Genomic DNA, 18,475 nt, shown 5'->3' on the forward strand with positions numbered 1-18,475 from the left:
AGGGGGCCTGGGAGTACGCTTATCCGGGCTAAATCTGTTTTGTACATTTGGAGAAGGCATATGACCAGGTTCCCAGGGAGATACTGTGGGAGGTGCTGCAGGAGTATGGGGTGAGTGGGTCTCTACTCAGGGCCATCCAATCTCTGTACTCCCAAAGCGAGAGCTGTGTCCGGGTCCTCGGCAGTAAGTCGGACCCATTTCCGGTGAGGGTTGGTATTTTGCCAGGGCTGCGCTTTGTCACCAATCCTGTTTGTAATATTCATGTTTAGGGTTAGGGTTAGGATGTTGAGGTGTAGTCGTGGGGGAGGGGGTCTGCAGTTTGGTGGGCTAAGGATTACACTACTGTTTTTTGCAGATGATGTGGTTCTGATGGCTTCATTGGTCTGCGACCTTCAGCACTCACTGAATCGGTTCGCTACCGAGTGTGAAGCAGCTGGGATGAGGATCAGCACCTCCAAATCTGAGGCCATGGGTTACAGCAGGAAACCGATGGACTGTCCACTCCAAGTAGGGAATGAGTCCTTACCCCAAGTGAAGGAGTTCAAGTATCTCTGGGTCTTGTTCTCAAGTGAGGGACCAATGGAGCGTGAGATGGGCCGGAGAATCGGAGCAGCGGGAGCTGTACTGCAGTCGTTTTACCACACCGTTGTGACGAAAAGAGATCTGAGCCAGAAGGCAAAGCTCTCTGTCTACCGGGCCATTTTCGTTCCTACTCTCACCTATGGTCATGAAGGATGGGTCATGACCGAAAGAACGATATCGCAGATACAAGCGGCCGAGTTGGGTTTTCTCCGCAGGGTGGCTGTCGTCTCCCTTAGGGATAAGATGAGAAGTTCAGTCATCCGGGAGGGACTCAGAGTTGAACTGCTCCTCCTTCGCGTTGAAAGGAGCCAGTTGAGGTGGTTTGGTCACCTGGTAAGGATGCCACCTGGGCGCCTCCCTAGGGAGGTGTTCCAGGCACGTCCAGGAGACTGAGGGGTAGACCTAGGACCAGTTGGAGGGATTATATCTCTTCGCTGGCCTGGGAGCGCCTTGGAATCTCCCAGTCAGAGCTGGTTGATGTGGCCAGGGAAAGGAAAGTTTGGAGCTCTCTGCTGGAACTGCTACCTCCGAGACCCGACCACGGATAAGCGGGAGAAGATGGATGGATGGTAGGGGTGTAACGGTACACGTACCCGTACCGAATAATTTCGGTACGGGCCCTTCGGTTCGGTACAGGTGCTTAGAGTAATTTGCTCAGATTGGGTTCAACGCGTCATAGAGCGAGCAGGTCATTTCATTGGATGAGAGGCATACTATGAGAGCTGGTCAGAGGGATGCGTTCAAATGTAGTCAGTAATTTGAGGAACTGTCGAAAATTAATGGCGAACGCAGATAAAGTTGAGCTCGAAAATCCTCCAGCATCATTGAAGTCTCCGGTTTGGGAACATTTTGGTTTCGCAGTTACGTACAAGGATGACGTACAAAGACAGGTGGACCGAACCAAAGCTGTTTGTCGGCATTGTTCAACTAAAATTGGTTACGCGGCTGGCAATACATCAAACTTGCACACTCTTGAAAAGGCATCACCCGAACGTGAATATCACCGGTACCAAAAGAAAAAAGACTGAAGTGCAAACCCAACTCCCACTAGCATTTAAGCCTCCACCACTCGCAAAAAGTTCAGACCGAGCCAAAGCTATTACAAACGCCAAATATCCCTATGTTGCCATGTTAGCAAAGCGCTACCTGGCTGTATCTGCTACTTCTGTCCCTAGCGAGAGGGTTTTCTCCACAGCAGGAGACATTGTTAGTGCCAGCAGATCTGCCCTTTCGGCAAGCAATGTGGACAAGTTCATTTTTCTTTAAAAAAACATGAAAATACAAGCAAGTCCTAATGTCAAACTGGCTGCTTAGGTGCTAGTACAGTACAGTTCAAATACAGATCATTTCAGTTCATCGAAATGCTGCACCTTAATGTTCATTTTATTATATTTTGTATTTATTTGAGTGAATATTCACAGTTTAATAATAATTAAAAACCCAAAACTAATAGTTTATGTTTTGTGAGTACTAGTACAGTAAAGTTCAAATACAGATTATTTCAATTCATCGAAATGCTGCACCTTAATGTTTATTTTATTATATTTATTTGAGTGAATACATTATTCACAGTTTAATAATAATAAAAAATTATTATTATGTTTTGTTTTGTGAAAACAAATTCTGCTGTACCGAAAACGTACCGAACCGAACCGTGACCAAAAAACCGAGGTACGTACCGAACCGAAATGTTTGTGAACCGTTACACCCCTAATGGATGGACAATTACGTTTTTAAACCAAGGTATTATTTATTTGTATTTAGTAAACTTGTCATGGTTTTGGATTTATGTTGCAATTTTCCGGTTTTATTTTGAAATTCTGTTCTCCCTGTGTCCGGTCTTTCCTCCTGTGTCTGATTGTCTCATTGTGTTCACCTGTTGTGTTTCTGCCTCCCCTGCCCAACTTTGTCTTGTCCTGTGATTGACCTTCTGTGTATTTAGTCTCGTCTTCCCTTTTGCTCCCTGTTCGGTCGTTATCTTTCTCATCCACGTTACCTGCCGGTACTTGTTGTAAGTTTGTTCCTGTTCCTCTTGCTCGACGATTTGCAGTTTTAGTTGTTTTTCTTTATCATCGGCTTTTTATTAAAGCTCACTTCTTGTTACATGCCTTTTGTGTTTTACAGCATTTGGGTCCTATTTTCCCTAACCCTGAGAGTATTAGACTGAACTGGACACAAACTGTTTACCCTACTCCACTCTGGCAGGAGGCTGAACTCCATCAGGATGAAAACAGTCTCCCTACCTGAACAGTTTCTTCCCCTCTGCTACTGGCCTCATCAACAAGGCCCAGGTCCCCCACTGAAACTGACTTTTATCCACCCCGGAAAAAACATTATGCATGACATTAATGCACATAACATAATGCGAACAACATCTTGTTATTTTTAAAATGTTGCACATTTCTTCTCCACATTACTTCTTTTAAATCAGCACAGCTCTTTAAATAGCTGTAACAGTCCATCCATCCATCCATCTTCTCCCGCTTATCCGTGGTCGGGTCACGGGGGTAGCAGTTCCAGCAGAGAGCCCCAAACTTTCCTTTCCCTGGCCACATCAACCAGCTCTGACTGGGGGATCCCAAGGCACTCCCAGCCAGCGAAGAGATATAATCCCTCCCCCTGGTCCTAGGTCTACCCCTTGGTCTCTTCCCAGCTGGACGTGCCTGGAACACCTCCCTAGGGAGAAGCCCAGGTGGCATCCTTACTAGGTGCCCGAACCACCTCAACTGGCTCCCTTTGACGTGAAGGAGGAGCGGTTCAACTCTGAGTTCCTCCCGGATGACTGAACTTCTCACCTTATTCCTAAGGGAGATGCCAGCCACCCTGCAGAGAAAACCCATCTCGGACCCATAACAGTCCTATTTGTATTTTGCTACGTATTCTTTTTTTTTTGTCTTTGTATGCACCACATATACCAAAGCAAATTCCTCGTATGTGTAAACCTAATTTGTAATAAAAACCGATTCTGATTCTGACTATTACATAATCAATCAATCAATCAATCAATCAATCAATCAATCAATCAATCAATCAATCAATCAATCAATCAATCAATCACTGTTGTCCCTTCAGCACAAACACATATTAGTGCCAACAACACTACTTTCAGGTGTAATAAATGCAATTGACTTCTTTATTTCTCAAGGTATGGCTTCAGTATTTAAGGGTTTCAACTCTCGAGTGAACACCTGTACATCATATTGAAAGAAAATCTGATTGGCCCATTATGAAGCTTAACCTGTTGAACCCCATCCCTGTTTTTCAGGTCTCAGGCTCGAAAATGACATTTCCAGAACAAATGACCATAACTACACTTCTAAAAAGGGGGAAATTAATAATCTTTTTTCTCAAAGTAATGATAAACCTGTGAGTTGGATGTAGAAAAGTCAGAATCAATATAAATGTTTTTTATTTTAAAGAAAATTCTGATCGAACGTAGTAAAAAACTGTAAATTATATTGTCCGTCCAAGAATTATATTTTACTTATAGTGAAAACCACCCTTGAATGATGGGATGGTAATACAAGCTTTAGGAATCCAAAGTACAACCTATAATAAGTACCCTGTATCAAGATTGATGCAAAACAAGTTACATTTGACCTTTTTAGAGAGGTTTAGCAAAAAAAACTCCACCTCTGGGGTGATTTGGGTGGAAATGGGTGTTTTTACCGTTTCTCTGGAACCCATTGGTCGATTTTGGTGATTGACATCTCTTTTTAACAGTTAGAGCCAATAGAATCGAAGGGGGATTTCCACATACACATCAACGTTACCAAAAAGAAGTGGGAGCTTTGCGTATTCAGTTTTGCCCAGAGTGAAAGCTGTCTCACGCTCTGAAATCTGAAAATGGAAAAGTAGGTTTATTGCTTATGGATTATCAGAAATCATTTCAAAGTGACACAGACACATTGGATTAACCTATGGATTAACCCTCTGGAGTCGGTGGATGCGCCGGCGCGTCCAGGTGCGCATCATTTTACGTAATTAATTATATATTTTCGATTATAAGGAGTCGAAACATGATTCAGTTATCCGCGGAATCGCTGGAAGGGTAGCTTTCCAGCGGTATCTCCTGTGAGACTGTAACCAGGGCACAGCAGCCAATATGGCCGCTCAAAGCAGCTTGACTTTACACTGTGTGGGATTGGTGGATTTGTGTGTCCGTCAAGGAAATCTCGGCCGGCAGCCATCATGGTCTGAAATGACCAATGGACATAGAGAAATCACTAAGGACCTACCCACCAAGTAAAAAAAACAGTTGCCGACTTCGCTAGAGATGTTTTTCGCTAGCAGCAGTGAAGATAGAGCCTCAGAACCTGAAGTCTTCGACTCTTCTGAAGAAGAAGAAGAACACAAAGACAACAACAAGGACCCATTTGGACATGGGTAAGTGTAAATATTACATTAATAGTGTACTGGCAATGTGTGGGGAATACCGCGAAAATTAACAATAGGTTTATTGATATATATTTTTTATCGATAGTCATGAACTTTTTCTTGGGACAAAATAGACTCCATTAGCAAACGTTTACTCTGTGTTAACGTTATTTTGGTGTGTAAAAGTGAGATTACATGTGTAGATGATTAAATTAATCATTTATTCGTCCCACAACGGAGACATTTACAGTGACATGTACTTGTAAGTGTCAATGTACTTCTCCACAACGGGGACAGGACTCTCACAACTCATGCAGTCCTTGATGATGGTGCTGATCGATCCATCCTGCTCCCCTTTGCTGTCCAGTGTTTGGGTCTCTCAACACAGCCAGAAACAATCTCACTACGCACAGTGCGGCAGGATATAGCACCAACGCGTTTTCAGCTCCGGCTCGGAGCTGGAGCCTTAAAAGCCGCGGCCTCTTAGCTCCGGAATCCGGTTCACTTCGAGCTAGAGGCAAGAGCTTCGGAGCTAAGAGGTGGCGTCGCTTACGTCTCTCTTACGTCGAGGCGTGCAGGAAACTAAACCCACCTCCCCTGAACACGGGTCGACTGTCATGCCTGCCTATAAGCAGTAGTGCCTATAAACACACTTTATAAAGTCAGGCAACACTAACCAGGCTTCGTGTGATTCTGTTTATTTGTACCTTACTTTGACCATCCGTTCGCTGTTATTGATCATTGTGGAGAGCAGGCAGACGTTTTGTTTTGTATTATAGCAGCTATTGGATGGAATCAATACATGGGCTGCACAGGTTGTCGTGTCCGACTATCACAAGTAGAATCATAATAAAAATACGCCGGTAAAATGTGCCTGTAGGAAACGGTTTATGCCACAATAGGATAGCAATAGCAAGTAGTCAGTTTAGCTTTGGTTGCTATGCTAACATCACCCATTTTATACCAGAGAAACTTTCATAACAGCGTTGTGATGCCAAACAGCATCAATTCAAACTGACACACATTCACTTAGGCTAAAGGGAACTGGGGATATGTATCAGCTGCTTGTGTGAGTCGGACAGTGATACTTTAGAGCGGCCGCTGCAGTGTGAGCTAACCGGGAGCTAACGGGAGAATAAACTCTGTGGAAGAGCAGCACTACAGCGGTCGGTAAATGCTGCAGAAACACATTAATAAACAATGAACTACGGCACTCTGGAGAAAAGTATAAGGTTGGAGAAGTCGTTATTTTTATTTAATCTGGCTTCGTGTGATTAAAAGAAACACGATCATCGACCCGGCGCAGTTGTTGTTGTTGTGAGCGCCGTAACGCAGTTGGGGAGCAAATCAGCAATGTAAACGGTGACGTCATGACGCAGCAGCACCAGTCGGGCTCTGGGCGGTGTGAACAGAGCGGGAGCAAAAAAGGGAAACCGGAGCTGAACCAGAAAAGCTCTAGCTCGGAGCTAGAAAGGGAAAAGCGCTGGTGTGAAAGCCGCATAAGTGGAGCAACTGTTTCCTTTGGAATTTCCCCTATTGACCAGCGAACTGAAAGGCATGTCTTCAACGGAGCATTCACTGCTGAACATCTCGGCCTTTCAGAGCACACATACCCTGTACAACAGTTACAAGAGCAGTTTTACCATCTCAGAGATATTCCATTACAGCCAATTGACCATGCATGCCCTCTTGTCCTCATTGTCAATAGCTACCATCTCAACAACTGAATACCCCAATAAATAAAGCAAAGAAATTGCAACTCTTGTCTCCTGGTGGTTTGTGGCTCCAGTTTGAACATGTATCTCCAACAAATGGTTGACAATCACTAATGTAGTGTTAATATGTGGAGGTTATCCTTCTGAACAAACATGTAAGTATCATAAGTGTGTGTTTTTCAGCTTCTCTCTGCAATAGACTGAAATCCAATGGAAGAATCATTGCTTTTAGTTGAGGGAGCCTTTGCGTTGTTAACTGTCAGGAGAACAATAATGTAAATGTGAATGAACAATCAGTTTGTACAAAGCAGTGTGTCATACTTGGGAAAAGGGCAAAGAACATGCTAGTCTTTTTGTCAGATCATTGTGAAGCATCAGTTGTCCTCTACTACAAAATACCAGGTCCCTGAAAAATGAACTAATTCTCTGCATTCTGTTGGCTTCAATGGTAAGTTGCTGAATGTGGGGTTCTCTGAGGGGGAGGGGTCACTCATTATTTACATTAGTCAGGTATAAAAGACAAGGGTTGACCAGGTAGGATATCAGTTCACAGCAACAGCACATCTACAGCCAACATGAGCAACACCGGCATGAACATGAGGGGCAAGGTACTTTCAGAAGTCTTTATGTAATAATCAGGAATTACTGTTTGCAATATCACAGTTTATTCCAAGCTAATCTATTTCTAACCATTAAAATTCCCTTCTTTCAGATCACCTTCTACGAGGAGAAGAACTTCCAGGGTCGTTCTTATGAGTGCACAAATGACTGCTCTGACATGTCCTCCTCCCTGAGCAGGAGCCAGTCCTGCAGGGTGGAGAGCGGCTGCTTCATGGTCTACGATCGTTCCAACTACATGGGAAACCAGTACTTCATGAAGAGGGGCGAGTACTCCGACTGCATGAGCATGATGGGAATGAGGGACTGCATCAAGTCTTGCCGTATGATCCCCATGGTGGGTATATAACTGTAATCATACGATTCTACTATGGGTGACCACCCCACAACTCTTTACATTAAATCATTAATTTATAATTCTTCTCCCCAAAGCAGCACAGAGGCCAGTTCAGGATGAAGATCTATGAGAAGGAGAACTTCGGTGGTCAGAGTCACGAGATGATGGAGGACTGTGACAACATCATGGACCGTTACCGCATGAACGAGTGCCAGTCCTGCAACGTGATGGACGGTCACTGGCTGATGTACGAGCAGCCCCAGTTCAGAGGCAAGATGATGTACATGAGGCCTGGAGAGTACAGGAACTTCAGAGACATGGGCATGAGTGGGCAGAGGTTCATGAGCATGAGGCGTATCACTGATTCCTGCTAAATGTTCACTGAATGTTTCCTGAATTTATAAAATGCCAAATAAAAAATTAACCTTGAATGTGACTTTTGTCATGCTTATTGTCCAACTGTTAAAATCACACATTATTCATTGAAATTAATTATATAATATTTATTTGACAATAGGCAACTATTAGCAATGCAAATGTTGATACTAACATGTTTTATATCTGATGAGAAATGTGTTGCAAGATTGACAACAAAAACAAACAGAGAATGTATTACAATTGATATTGGATGACGGATTAATACACTGGGTTGATGATATGTGATAAAACTTTAGGTAATTAAATAAAGAGACAATTACCTTTCCTCTCTGAAGAACAAGCACCTTATCGTGGTGGAGAGGTTGTTGTGCTCAGATGAACCTGGGGGCTGTGTTGTCTGTAACCTTGTGTTCCTGGTAGGGTCTCCCATGACAAATTGGTCTGAGGCAAGGGGACAGACTAAGATTGGTTCAAAGACTTCATGAAAGACGACACAAGAAGTGAGGATACCCTGGCCGGAGGAAGCCCGGGGTCCCCTTCTGGAGCCAGGCCCAGAAAGAAGACTCGCCGGCAAGCGTCTGGTGGCCGGGCAACACCTCCGCTTCTCCGTCCCGCGGGCCCACCACTTACGGGAAACAGCGATGGGGTCGGATGCGCTGCCTGAAGGATGGCAGTGAAAGCAGAGGGTCTCGACGGACCAGACCTGGGCGGCAGAAGCTGGATTTGGGGACGTGGAACGTCACCTCTCTGGGGGGGAAGGAGTGGGTCTCACCTCTACGCACAGCACCGGCTCTGGAACCTTACTTCTTGTTTGTTTGTTTGTTTGTAGCCTTTATTTAACCAGGTGAAAGCCCCTTGAGATCAAAATATCTCTTTTTCAAGGGTGACCTGCAATAGACCTGGATAGGGGTTGGACTCTATTCTTCTCTGGAGTTGCCCAAGATGTGAGGCGCCGGGCGGGTGAGGGGATACTCACAAGTCCCCGGTTGGGTGCTGTTTTGTTGGAGTTTACCCCAGTGGATGAGAGGGTCGCCTCCCTATGCCTGCGGGTTATGGGGGGAAAACTCTGACTGTTGTGTGTGCTTATGCACCAAACAGCTGTTCAGAATATTCGGCCTTCTTGGAGACCCTGAAAAGAGTCCTGTATGGGGCTCCTGAAGGGGACTCCTTAGTCTTGCTGGGAGACTTCAACACACATGTGGGCAATGATAGAGACACTTGGAGGGGCGTGATTGGGAGGAACGGCCCCCCTGATCTGAACCTCAGCCGTGGCCGAGGCAAAGCAGTGGGTGTGGGAGAAGTTCGAAGAAGGACTTTCGGGCGGCACCAAAGTTGTTCAGGAAAACTGTCAGACACCTCAGGAGGGGGAAGCAGGGAACCATCCAAGCTGTGTACAGTAAGGATGGGACGCTGTTGACCTCAACTGATAGGGTGTTAGGGTGTTGGAAGGAACACTTTGAGGAACTCCTGAACCCGACAACTCTGCCCTCTATGGCAGAGGCAGAGCTGGAGGATCAACACCAATCTCCCGGGGGAGGTCACTGAGGTAGTCAAATAACTCCACAGTGGCAAAGCCCCGGGGGTGGATGAGATCCGCCCAGAAATGCTGAAGGCTCTGGGTGTTGAGGGTCTGTAATGTTTGACACGTCTCATCAACATTGTGTGGAAGTCGGAAACAGTACCGAAGGAGTGGCAGACCGGGTGGTGGTTCCCCTTTTCAAAAAGGTGGATCTGAGGGTGTGTGCCAATGACAGAGGCATCACACTACTCAGCCTTCCCGGGAAAGTTTACTCTAAGGTACTCGAAAGGAGGGTCAGGCCGATTGTCGAACCGCAGATTGAGGAGGAACAATGCGGATTCCGTCCTGGTCGTGGAACGACGGATCAGCATTTTACTCTCGCAAGGATCCTGGAGGGGGCCTGGGAGTACGCTTATCTGGGCTAAATCTGTTTTGTACATTTGGAGAAGGCATATGACCAGGTTCCCAGGGAGATACTGTGGGAGGTGCTGCAGGAGTATGGGGTGAGTGGGTCTCTACTCAGGGCCATCCAATCTCTGTACTCCCAAAGCGAGAGCTGTCTCCGGGTCCTCGGCAGTAAGTCGGACCCATTTCCGGTGAGGGTTGGTATTTTGCCAGGGCTGCGCTTTGTCACCAATCCTGTTTGTAATATTCATGTTTAGGGTTAGGGTTAGGATGTTGAGGTGTAGTCGTGGGGGAGGGGGTCTGCAGTTTGGTGGGCTAAGGATTACACTACTGTTTTTTGCAGATGATGAGGTTATAATGGCTTCATTGGTCTGCGACCTTCAGCACTCACTGAATCGGTTCGCTACCGAGTGTGAAGCAGCTGGGATGAGGATCAGCACCTCCAAATCTGAGGCCATGGGTTACAGCAGGAAACCGATGGACTGTCCACTCCAAGTAGGGAATGAGTCCTTACCCCAAGTGAAGGAGTTCAAGTATCTCTGGGTCTTGTTCTCAAGTGAGGGACCAATGGAGCGTGAGATGGGCCGGAGAATCGGAGCAGCAGGAGCTGTACTGCAGTCGTTTTACCACACCGTTGTGACGAAAAGAGATCTGAGCCAGAAGGCAAAGCTCTCTGTCTACCGGGCCATTTTCGTTCCTACCCTCACCTATGGTCATGAAGGATGGGTCATGACCGAAAGAACGATATCGCAGATACAAGCGGCCGAGTTGGGTTTTCTCCACAGGGTGGCTGTCGTCTCCCTTAGGGATAAGGTGAGAAGTTCAGTCATCCGGGAGGGACTCAGAGTTGAACTGCTCCTCCTTCGCGTTGAAAGGAGCCAGTTGAGGTGGTTTGGTCACCTGGTAAGGATGCCACCTGGGCGCCTCCCTAGGGAGGTGTTCCAGGCACGTCCAGGAGACTGAGGGGTAGACCTAGGACCAGTTGGAGGGATTATATCTCTTCGCTGGCCTGGGAGCGCCTTGGAATCTCCCAGTCAGAGCTGGTTAATGTGGCCAGGGAAAGGAAAGTTTGGAGCTCTCTGCTGGAACTGCTACCTCCGAGACCCGACCACGGATAAGCGGGAGAAGATGGATGGATGGTAGGGGTGTAACGGTACACGTACCCGTACCGAATAATTTCGGTACGGGCCCTTCGGTTCGGTACAGGTGCTTAGAGTAATTTGCTCAGATTGGGTTCAACGCGTCATAGAGCGAGCAGGTCATTTCATTGGATGAGAGGCATACTATGAGAGCTGGTCAGAGGGATGCGTTCAAATGTAGTCAGTAATTTGAGGAACTGTCGAAAATTAATGGCGAACGCAGATAAAGTTGAGCTCGAAAATCCTCCAGCATCATTGAAGTCTCCGGTTTGGGAACATTTTGGTTTCGCAGTTACGTACAAGGATGACGTACAAAGACAGGTGGACCGAACCAAAGCTGTTTGTCGGCATTGTTCAACTAAAATTGGTTACGCGGCTGGCAATACATCAAACTTGCACACTCTTGAAAAGGCATCACCCGAACGTGAATATCACCGGTACCAAAAGAAAAAAGACTGAAGTGCAAACCCAACTCCCACTAGCATTTAAGCCTCCACCACTCGCAAAAAGTTCAGACCGAGCCAAAGCTATTACAAACGCCAAATATCCCTATGTTGCCATGTTAGCAAAGCGCTACCTGGCTGTATCTGCTACTTCTGTCCCTAGCGAGAGGGTTTTCTCCACAGCAGGAGACATTGCTAGTGCCAGCAGATCTGCCCTTTCGGCAAGCAATGTGGACAAGTTCATTTTTCTTTAAAAAAACATGAAAATACAAGCAAGTCCTAATGTCAAACTGGCTGCTTAGGTGCTAGTACAGTACAGTTCAAATACAGATCATTTCAGTTCATCGAAATGCTGCACCTTAATGTTCATTTTATTATATTTTGTATTTATTTGAGTGAATATTCACAGTTTAATAATAATTAAAAACCCAAAACTAATAGTTTATGTTTTGTGAGTACTAGTACAGTAAAGTTCAAATACAGATTATTTCAATTCATCGAAATGCTGCACCTTAATGTTTATTTTATTATATTTATTTGAGTGAATACATTATTCACAGTTTAATAATAATACAAAATTATTATTATGTTTTGTTTTGTGAAAACAAATTCTGCTGTACCGAAAACGTACCGAACCGAACCGTGACCAAAAAACCGAGGTACGTACCGAACCGAAATGTTTGTGAACCGTTACACCCCTAATGGATGGACAATTACGTTTTTAAACCAAGGTATTATTTATTTGTATTTAGTAAACTTGTCATGGTTTTGGATTTATGTTGCAATTTTCCGGTTTTATTTTGAAATTCTGTTCTCCCTGTGTCCGGTCTTTCCTCCTGTGTCTGATTGTCTCATTGTGTTCACCTGTTGTGTTTCTGCCTCCCCTGCCCAGCTTTGTCTTGTCCTGTGATTGACCTTCTGTGTATTTAGTCTCGTCTTCCCTTTTGCTCCCTGTTCGGTCGTTATCTTTCTCATCCACGTTACCTGCCGGTACTTGTTGTAAGTTTGTTCCTGTTCCTCTTGCTCGACGATTTGCAGTTTTAGTTGTTTTTCTTTATCATCGGCTTTTTATTAAAGCTCACTTCTTGTTACATGCCTTTTGTGTTTTACAGCATTTGGGTCCTATTTTCCCTAACCCTGAGAGTATTAGACTGAACTGGACACAAACTGTTTACCCTACTCCACTCTGGCAGGAGGCTGAACTCCATCAGGATGAAAACAGTCTCCCTACCTGAACAGTTTCTTCCCCTCTGCTACTGGCCTCATCAACAAGGCCCAGGACCCCCACTGAAACTGACTTTTATCCACCCCGGAAAAAACATTATGCATGACATTAATGCACATAACATAATGCGAACAACATCTTGTTATTTTTAAAATGTTGCACATTTCTTCTCCACATTACTTCTTTTAAATCAGCACAGCTCTTTAAATAGCTGTAACAGTCCATCCATCCATCCATCTTCTCCCGTTTATCCGTGGTCGGGTCACGGGGGTAGCAGTTCCAGCAGAGAGCCCCAAACTTTCCTTTCCCTGGCCACATCAACCAGCTCTGACTGGGGGATCCCAAGGCACTCCCAGCCAGCGAAGAGATATAATCCCTCCCCCTGGTCCTAGGTCTACCCCTTGGTCTTCCCAGCTGGACGTGCCTGGAACACCTCCCTAGGGAGAAGCCCAGGTGGCATCCTTACTAGGTGCCCGAACCACCTCAACTGGCTCCCTTTGACGCGAAGGAGGAGCGGTTCAACTCTGAGTTCCTCCCGGATGACTGAACTTCTCACCTTATTCCTAAGGGAGATGCCAGCCACCCTGCAGAGAAAACCCATCTCGGACCCATAACAGTCCTATTTGTATTTTGCTACGTATTCTTTTTTTTTTGTCTTTGTATGCACCACATATACCAAAGCAAATTCCTCGTATGTGTAAACCTAATTTGTAATAAAAACCGATTCTGATTCTGACTATTACATAATCAATCAATCAATCAATCAATCAATCAATCAATCAATCAATCAATCAATCAATCACTGTTGTCCCTTCAGCACAAACACATATTAGTGCCAAAAACACTACTTTCAGGTGTAATAAATGCAATTGACTTCTTTATTTCTCAAGGTATGGCTTCAGTATTTAAGGGTTTCAACTCTCGAGTGAACACCTGTACATCATATTGAAAGAAAATCTGATTGGCCCATTATGAAGCTTAACCTGTTGAACCCCATCCCTGTTTTTCAGGTCTCAGGCTCGAAAATGACATTTCCAGAACAAATGACCATAACTACACTTCTAAAAAGGGGGAAATTAATAATCTTTTTTCTCAAAGTAATGATAAACCTGTGAGTTGGATGTAGAAAAGTCAGAATCAATATAAATGTTTTTTATTTTAAAGAAAATTCTGATCGAACGTAGTAAAAAACTGTAAATTATAGTGTCCGTCCAAGAATTATATTTTACTTATAGTGAAAACCACCCTTGAATGATGGGATGGTAATACAAGCTTTAGGAATCCAAAGTACAACCTATAATAAGTACCCTGTATCAAGATTGATGCAAAACAAGTTACATTTGACCTTTTTAGAGAGGTTTAGCAAAAAAAACTCCACCTCTGGGGTGATTTGGGTGGAAATGGGTGTTTTTACCGTTTCTCTGGAACCCATTGGTCGATTTTGGTGATTGACATCTCTTTTTAACAGTTAGAGCCAATAGAATCGAAGGGGGATTTCCACATACACATCAACGTTACCAAAAAGAAGTGGGAGCTTTGCGTATTCAGTTTTGCCCAGAGTGAAAGCTGTCTCACGCTCTGACATCTGAAAATGGAAAAGTAGGTTTATTGCTTATGGATTATCAGAAATCATTTCAAAGTGACACAGACACATTGGATTAACCTATGGATTAACCCTCTGGAGTCGGTGGACGCGCCGGCGCGTCCAGGTGCGCATCATTTTACGTAATTAATTATATATTTTCGATTATAAGGAGTCGAAACATGATTCAGTTATCCGCGGAATCGCTGGAAGGGTAGCTTTCCAGCGGTATCTCCTGTGAGACTGTAACCAGGGCACAGCAGCCAATATGGCCGCTCAAAGCAGCTTGACTTTACACTGTGTGGGATTGGTGGATTTGTGTGTCCGTCAAGGAAATCTCGGCCGGCAGCCATCATGGTCTGAAATGACCAATGGACATAGAGAAATCACTAAGGACCTACCCACCAAGTAAAAAAAACATAAACCACGTGTCTCCCATCAGTTTACGTCTGTGAGGGGAGAGAGAGAGAGAGAGAGAGAGAGAGAGAGAGAGAGAGAGAGAGAGAGAGAGAGAGAGAGAGAGACAGAGAAAATGGCTAAAAAATATTTCACAGTTGCCGACTTCGCTAGAGATGTTTTTCGCTAGCAGCAGTGAAGATAGAGCCTCAGAACCTGAAGTCTTCGACTCTTCTGAAGAAGAAGAAGAAGAAGAACACAAAGACAACAACAAGGACCCATTTGGACATGGGTAAGTGTAAATATTACAGTAATAGTGTACTGGCAATGTGTGGGGAATACCGCGAAAATTAACAATAGGTTTATTGATATATATTTTTTATCGATAGTCATGAACTTTTTCTTGGGACAAAATAGACTCCATTAGCAAACGTTTACTCTGTGTTAACGTTATTTTGGTGTGTAAAAGTGAGATTACATGTGTAGATGATTAAATTAATCATTTATACGTCCCACAACAGAGACATTTACAGTGACATGTACTTGTAAGTGTCAATGTACTTCTCCACAACGGGGACAGGACTCTCACAACTCATGCAGTCCTTGATGATGGTGCTGATCGATCCATCCTGCTCTCCTTTGCTGTCACAGCCAGAAACAATCTCACTACGCACAGTGCGGCAGGATATAGCACCAACGCATTTTCAGCTCCGGCTCGGAGCTGGAGCCTTAAAAGCCGCCGCCTCTTAGCTCCGGAATCCGGTTCACTTCGAGCTAGAGGCAAGAGCTTCGGAGCTAAGAGGTGGCGTCGCTTACGTCTCTCTTACGTCGAGGCGTGCAGGAAACTAAACCCACCTCCCCTGAACACGGGTCGACTGTTATGCCTGCCTATAAGCAGTAGTGCCTATAAAAACACTTTATAAAGTCAGGCAACACTAACCAGGCTTCGTGTGATTCTGTTTATTTGTACCTTACTTTGACCATCCGTTCACTGTTATTGATCATTGTGGAGAGCAGGCAGACGTTTTGTTTTGTATTATAGCAGCTATTGGATGGAATCAATACATGGGCTGCACAGGTTGTCGTGTCCGACTATCACAAGTAGAATCATAATAAAAATACGCCGGTAAAATGTGCCTGTAGGAAACGGTTTATGCCACAATAGGATAGCAATAGCAAGTAGTCAGTTTAGCTTTGGTTGCTATGCTAACATCACCCATTTTATACCAGAGAAACTTTCATAACAGCGTTGTGATGCCAAACAGCATCAATTCAAACTGACACACATTCACTTAGGCTAAAGGGAACTGGGGATATGTATCAGCTGCTTGTGTGAGTCGGACAGTGATACTTTAGAGCGGCCGCTGCAGTGTGAGCTAACCGGGAGCTAACTGGAGAATAAACTCTGTGGAAGAGCAGCACTGCAGCGGTCGGTAAATGCTGCAGAAACACATTAATAAACAATGAACCACGGCACTCTGGAGAAAAGTATAAGGTTGGAGAAGTCGTTATTTTTATTTAATCTGGCTTCGTGTGATTAAAAGAAACACGATCATCGACCCGGCGCAGTTGTTGTTGTTGTGAGCGCCGTAACGCCGTTGGGGAGCAAATCAGCTATGTAAACGGTGACGTCATGACGCAGCAGCACCAGTCGGGCTCTGGGCGGTGTGAACAGAGCGGGAGCAAAAAAGGGAAACCGGAGCTGAACCAGAAAAGCTCTAGCTCGGAGCTAGAAAGGGAAAAGCGCTGGTGTGAAAGCCGCATAAGTGGAGCAACTGTTTCCTTTGGAATTTCCCCTATTGACCAGCGAACTGAAAGGCATGTCTTCAACGGAGCATTCACTGCTGAACATCTCGGCCTTTCAGAGAACACATACCCTGTACAACAGTTACAAGAGCAGTTTCACCATCTCAGAGATATTCCATTACAGCCAATTGACCATGCATGCCCTCTTGTCCTCATTGGCAATAGCTACCATCTCAACAACTGAATACCCCAATAAATAAAGCAAAGAAATTGCAACTCTTGTCTCCTGGTGGTTTGTGGCTCCAGTTTGAACATGTATCTCCAACAAATGGTTGACAATCACTAATGTAGTATTAATATGTGGAGGTTATCCTTCTGAACAAACATGTAAGTATCATAAGTGTGTGTTTTTCAGCTTCTCTCTGCAATAGACTGAAATCCAATGGAAAAATCATTGCTTTTAGTTGAGGGAGCCTTTGCGTTGTTAACTGTCAGGAGAACAATAATGTATATGTGAATGAACAATCAGTTTGTACAAAGCAGTGTGTCATACTTGGGAAAAGGGCAAAGAACATGCTAGTCTTTTTGTCAGATCATTGTGAAGCATCAGTTGTCCTCTACTACAAAATACAAGGTCCCTGAAAAATGAACTAATTCTCTGTATTCTGTTGGCTTCAATGGTAAGTTGCTGAATAGGGGGTTCTCTGAGGGGGAGGGGTCACTAATTATTTACGTTAGGCAGGTATAAAAGACAAGGGTTGACCAGGTAGGATATCAGTTCACAGCAACAGCACATCTCCAGCCAACATGAGCAACACCGGCATGAACATGAGGGGCAAGGTACTTTCAGAAGTCTTTATGTAATAATCAGGAATTACTGTTTGCAATATCACAGTTTATTCCTAGCTAATCTATTTCTAACCATTACAATTCCCTTCTTTCAGATCACCTTCTACGAGGAGAAGAACTTCCAGGGTCGTTCTTATGAGTGCACGAATGACTGCTCTGACATGTCCTCCTCCCTGAGCAGGAGCCAGTCCTGCAGGGTGGAGAGTGGCTGCTTCATGGTCTACGATCGTTCCAACTACATGGGAAACCAGTACTTCATGAAGAGGGGCGAGTACTCCGACTGCATGAGCATGATGGGAATGAGGGACTGCATCAAGTCTTGCCGTATGATCCCCATGGTGGGTATATAACTGTAATCATACGATTCTACTATGGGTGACCACCCCACAACTCTTTACATTAAATCATTAATTTATAATTCTTCTCCCCAAAGCAGCACAGAGGCCAGTTTAGGATGAAGATCTATGAGAAGGAGAACTTCGGTGGTCAGAGTCACGAGATGATGGAGGACTGTGACAACGTCATGGACCGTTACCGCATGAACGAGTGCCAGTCCTGCAACGTGATGGACGGTCACTGGCTGATGTACGAGCAGCCCCAGTTCAGAGGCAAGATGATGTACATGAAGCCCGGAGAGTACAGGAACTTCAGGGACATGGGCATGAGCTGCCAGAGGTTCATGAGCATGAGGCGTATCACCGATTCCTGCTAAATGTTCACTGAATGTTTCCTGAATTTATAAAATGCCAAATAATAAATTAACCTTGAATGTGACTTTTGTCATGCTTATTGTCCAACTGTTAAAATCACACATTATTAATTGAAATTAATTATATAAGATTTATTTGACAGTAGGCAACTATTAGCAATGCAAATGTTGATACTAACATGTTTCAATTGTTCAATCCAGGACACGTTCACCCCCTATCCAATATGATGCAAAATTGCGAAGAAAAATGTTAATAGTGGAGGTCGTAAGCTAACAGCGAATACACCATTTTTGACGATTTACATGTCGCAAATTCCTCCAAACTACTCACATATAGTTTTTCCGATATTCACGAAACGCTGTATACACATTGCTATTATAATTGCACACATATTTCAAATTGCTTTTCATTAGCCCCGTCCCTCAGAAAGTTGGCCATTTTCTAAAATGTGCGT

General features: G+C 44.6%; 2 protein-coding genes across 2 annotated transcripts; both read left to right on the forward strand.

Annotated features, from left to right (window-relative positions):
- Positions 1-7,240: 7,240 nt before the first annotated feature.
- Positions 7,241-8,003, forward strand: LOC117442642 (gamma-crystallin M3-like). The gene is made up of 3 exons (XM_034078603.2): positions 7,241-7,282; positions 7,387-7,629; positions 7,728-8,003. The coding sequence occupies exons 1-3, from the start codon at positions 7,250-7,252 to the stop codon at positions 8,001-8,003; spliced, it is 552 nt and encodes a 183-aa protein (XP_033934494.1). The 5' UTR covers positions 7,241-7,249.
- A 9,266-nt stretch (positions 8,004-17,269) lies between these two features.
- LOC117442657 (gamma-crystallin M3-like) lies at positions 17,270-18,023 on the forward strand. The gene is made up of 3 exons (XM_034078616.1): positions 17,270-17,302; positions 17,407-17,649; positions 17,748-18,023. Exons 1-3 carry the CDS (start codon positions 17,270-17,272, stop codon positions 18,021-18,023), a joined length of 552 nt encoding a protein of 183 aa, XP_033934507.1.
- Positions 18,024-18,475: the final 452 nt, after the last annotated feature.

This window comes from Pseudochaenichthys georgianus, unplaced genomic scaffold, assembly GCF_902827115.2.
Source record: "Pseudochaenichthys georgianus unplaced genomic scaffold, fPseGeo1.2 scaffold_449_arrow_ctg1, whole genome shotgun sequence".
In the NCBI taxonomy this organism is placed as follows: Eukaryota; Metazoa; Chordata; class Actinopteri; order Perciformes; family Channichthyidae; genus Pseudochaenichthys; species Pseudochaenichthys georgianus.

What these genes read in the sequence shown, in the direction of transcription:
- LOC117442642 (XM_034078603.2), top strand. Translation starts at nt 7,250, where the DNA reads ATGAGCAACACCGGCATGAACATGAGGGGCAAG. An exon ending in GCATGAACATGAGGGGCAAG is followed by an intron (nt 7,283 to 7,386) that starts GTACTTTCAGAA and finishes CCCTTCTTTCAG; the next exon opens with ATCACCTTCTACGAGGAGAA. An exon ending in CTTGCCGTATGATCCCCATG is followed by an intron (nt 7,630 to 7,727) that starts GTGGGTATATAA and finishes TCCCCAAAGCAG; the next exon opens with CACAGAGGCCAGTTCAGGAT.
- LOC117442657 (XM_034078616.1), top strand. Translation starts at nt 17,270, where the DNA reads ATGAGCAACACCGGCATGAACATGAGGGGCAAG. An exon ending in GCATGAACATGAGGGGCAAG is followed by an intron (nt 17,303 to 17,406) that starts GTACTTTCAGAA and finishes CCCTTCTTTCAG; the next exon opens with ATCACCTTCTACGAGGAGAA. An exon ending in CTTGCCGTATGATCCCCATG is followed by an intron (nt 17,650 to 17,747) that starts GTGGGTATATAA and finishes TCCCCAAAGCAG; the next exon opens with CACAGAGGCCAGTTTAGGAT.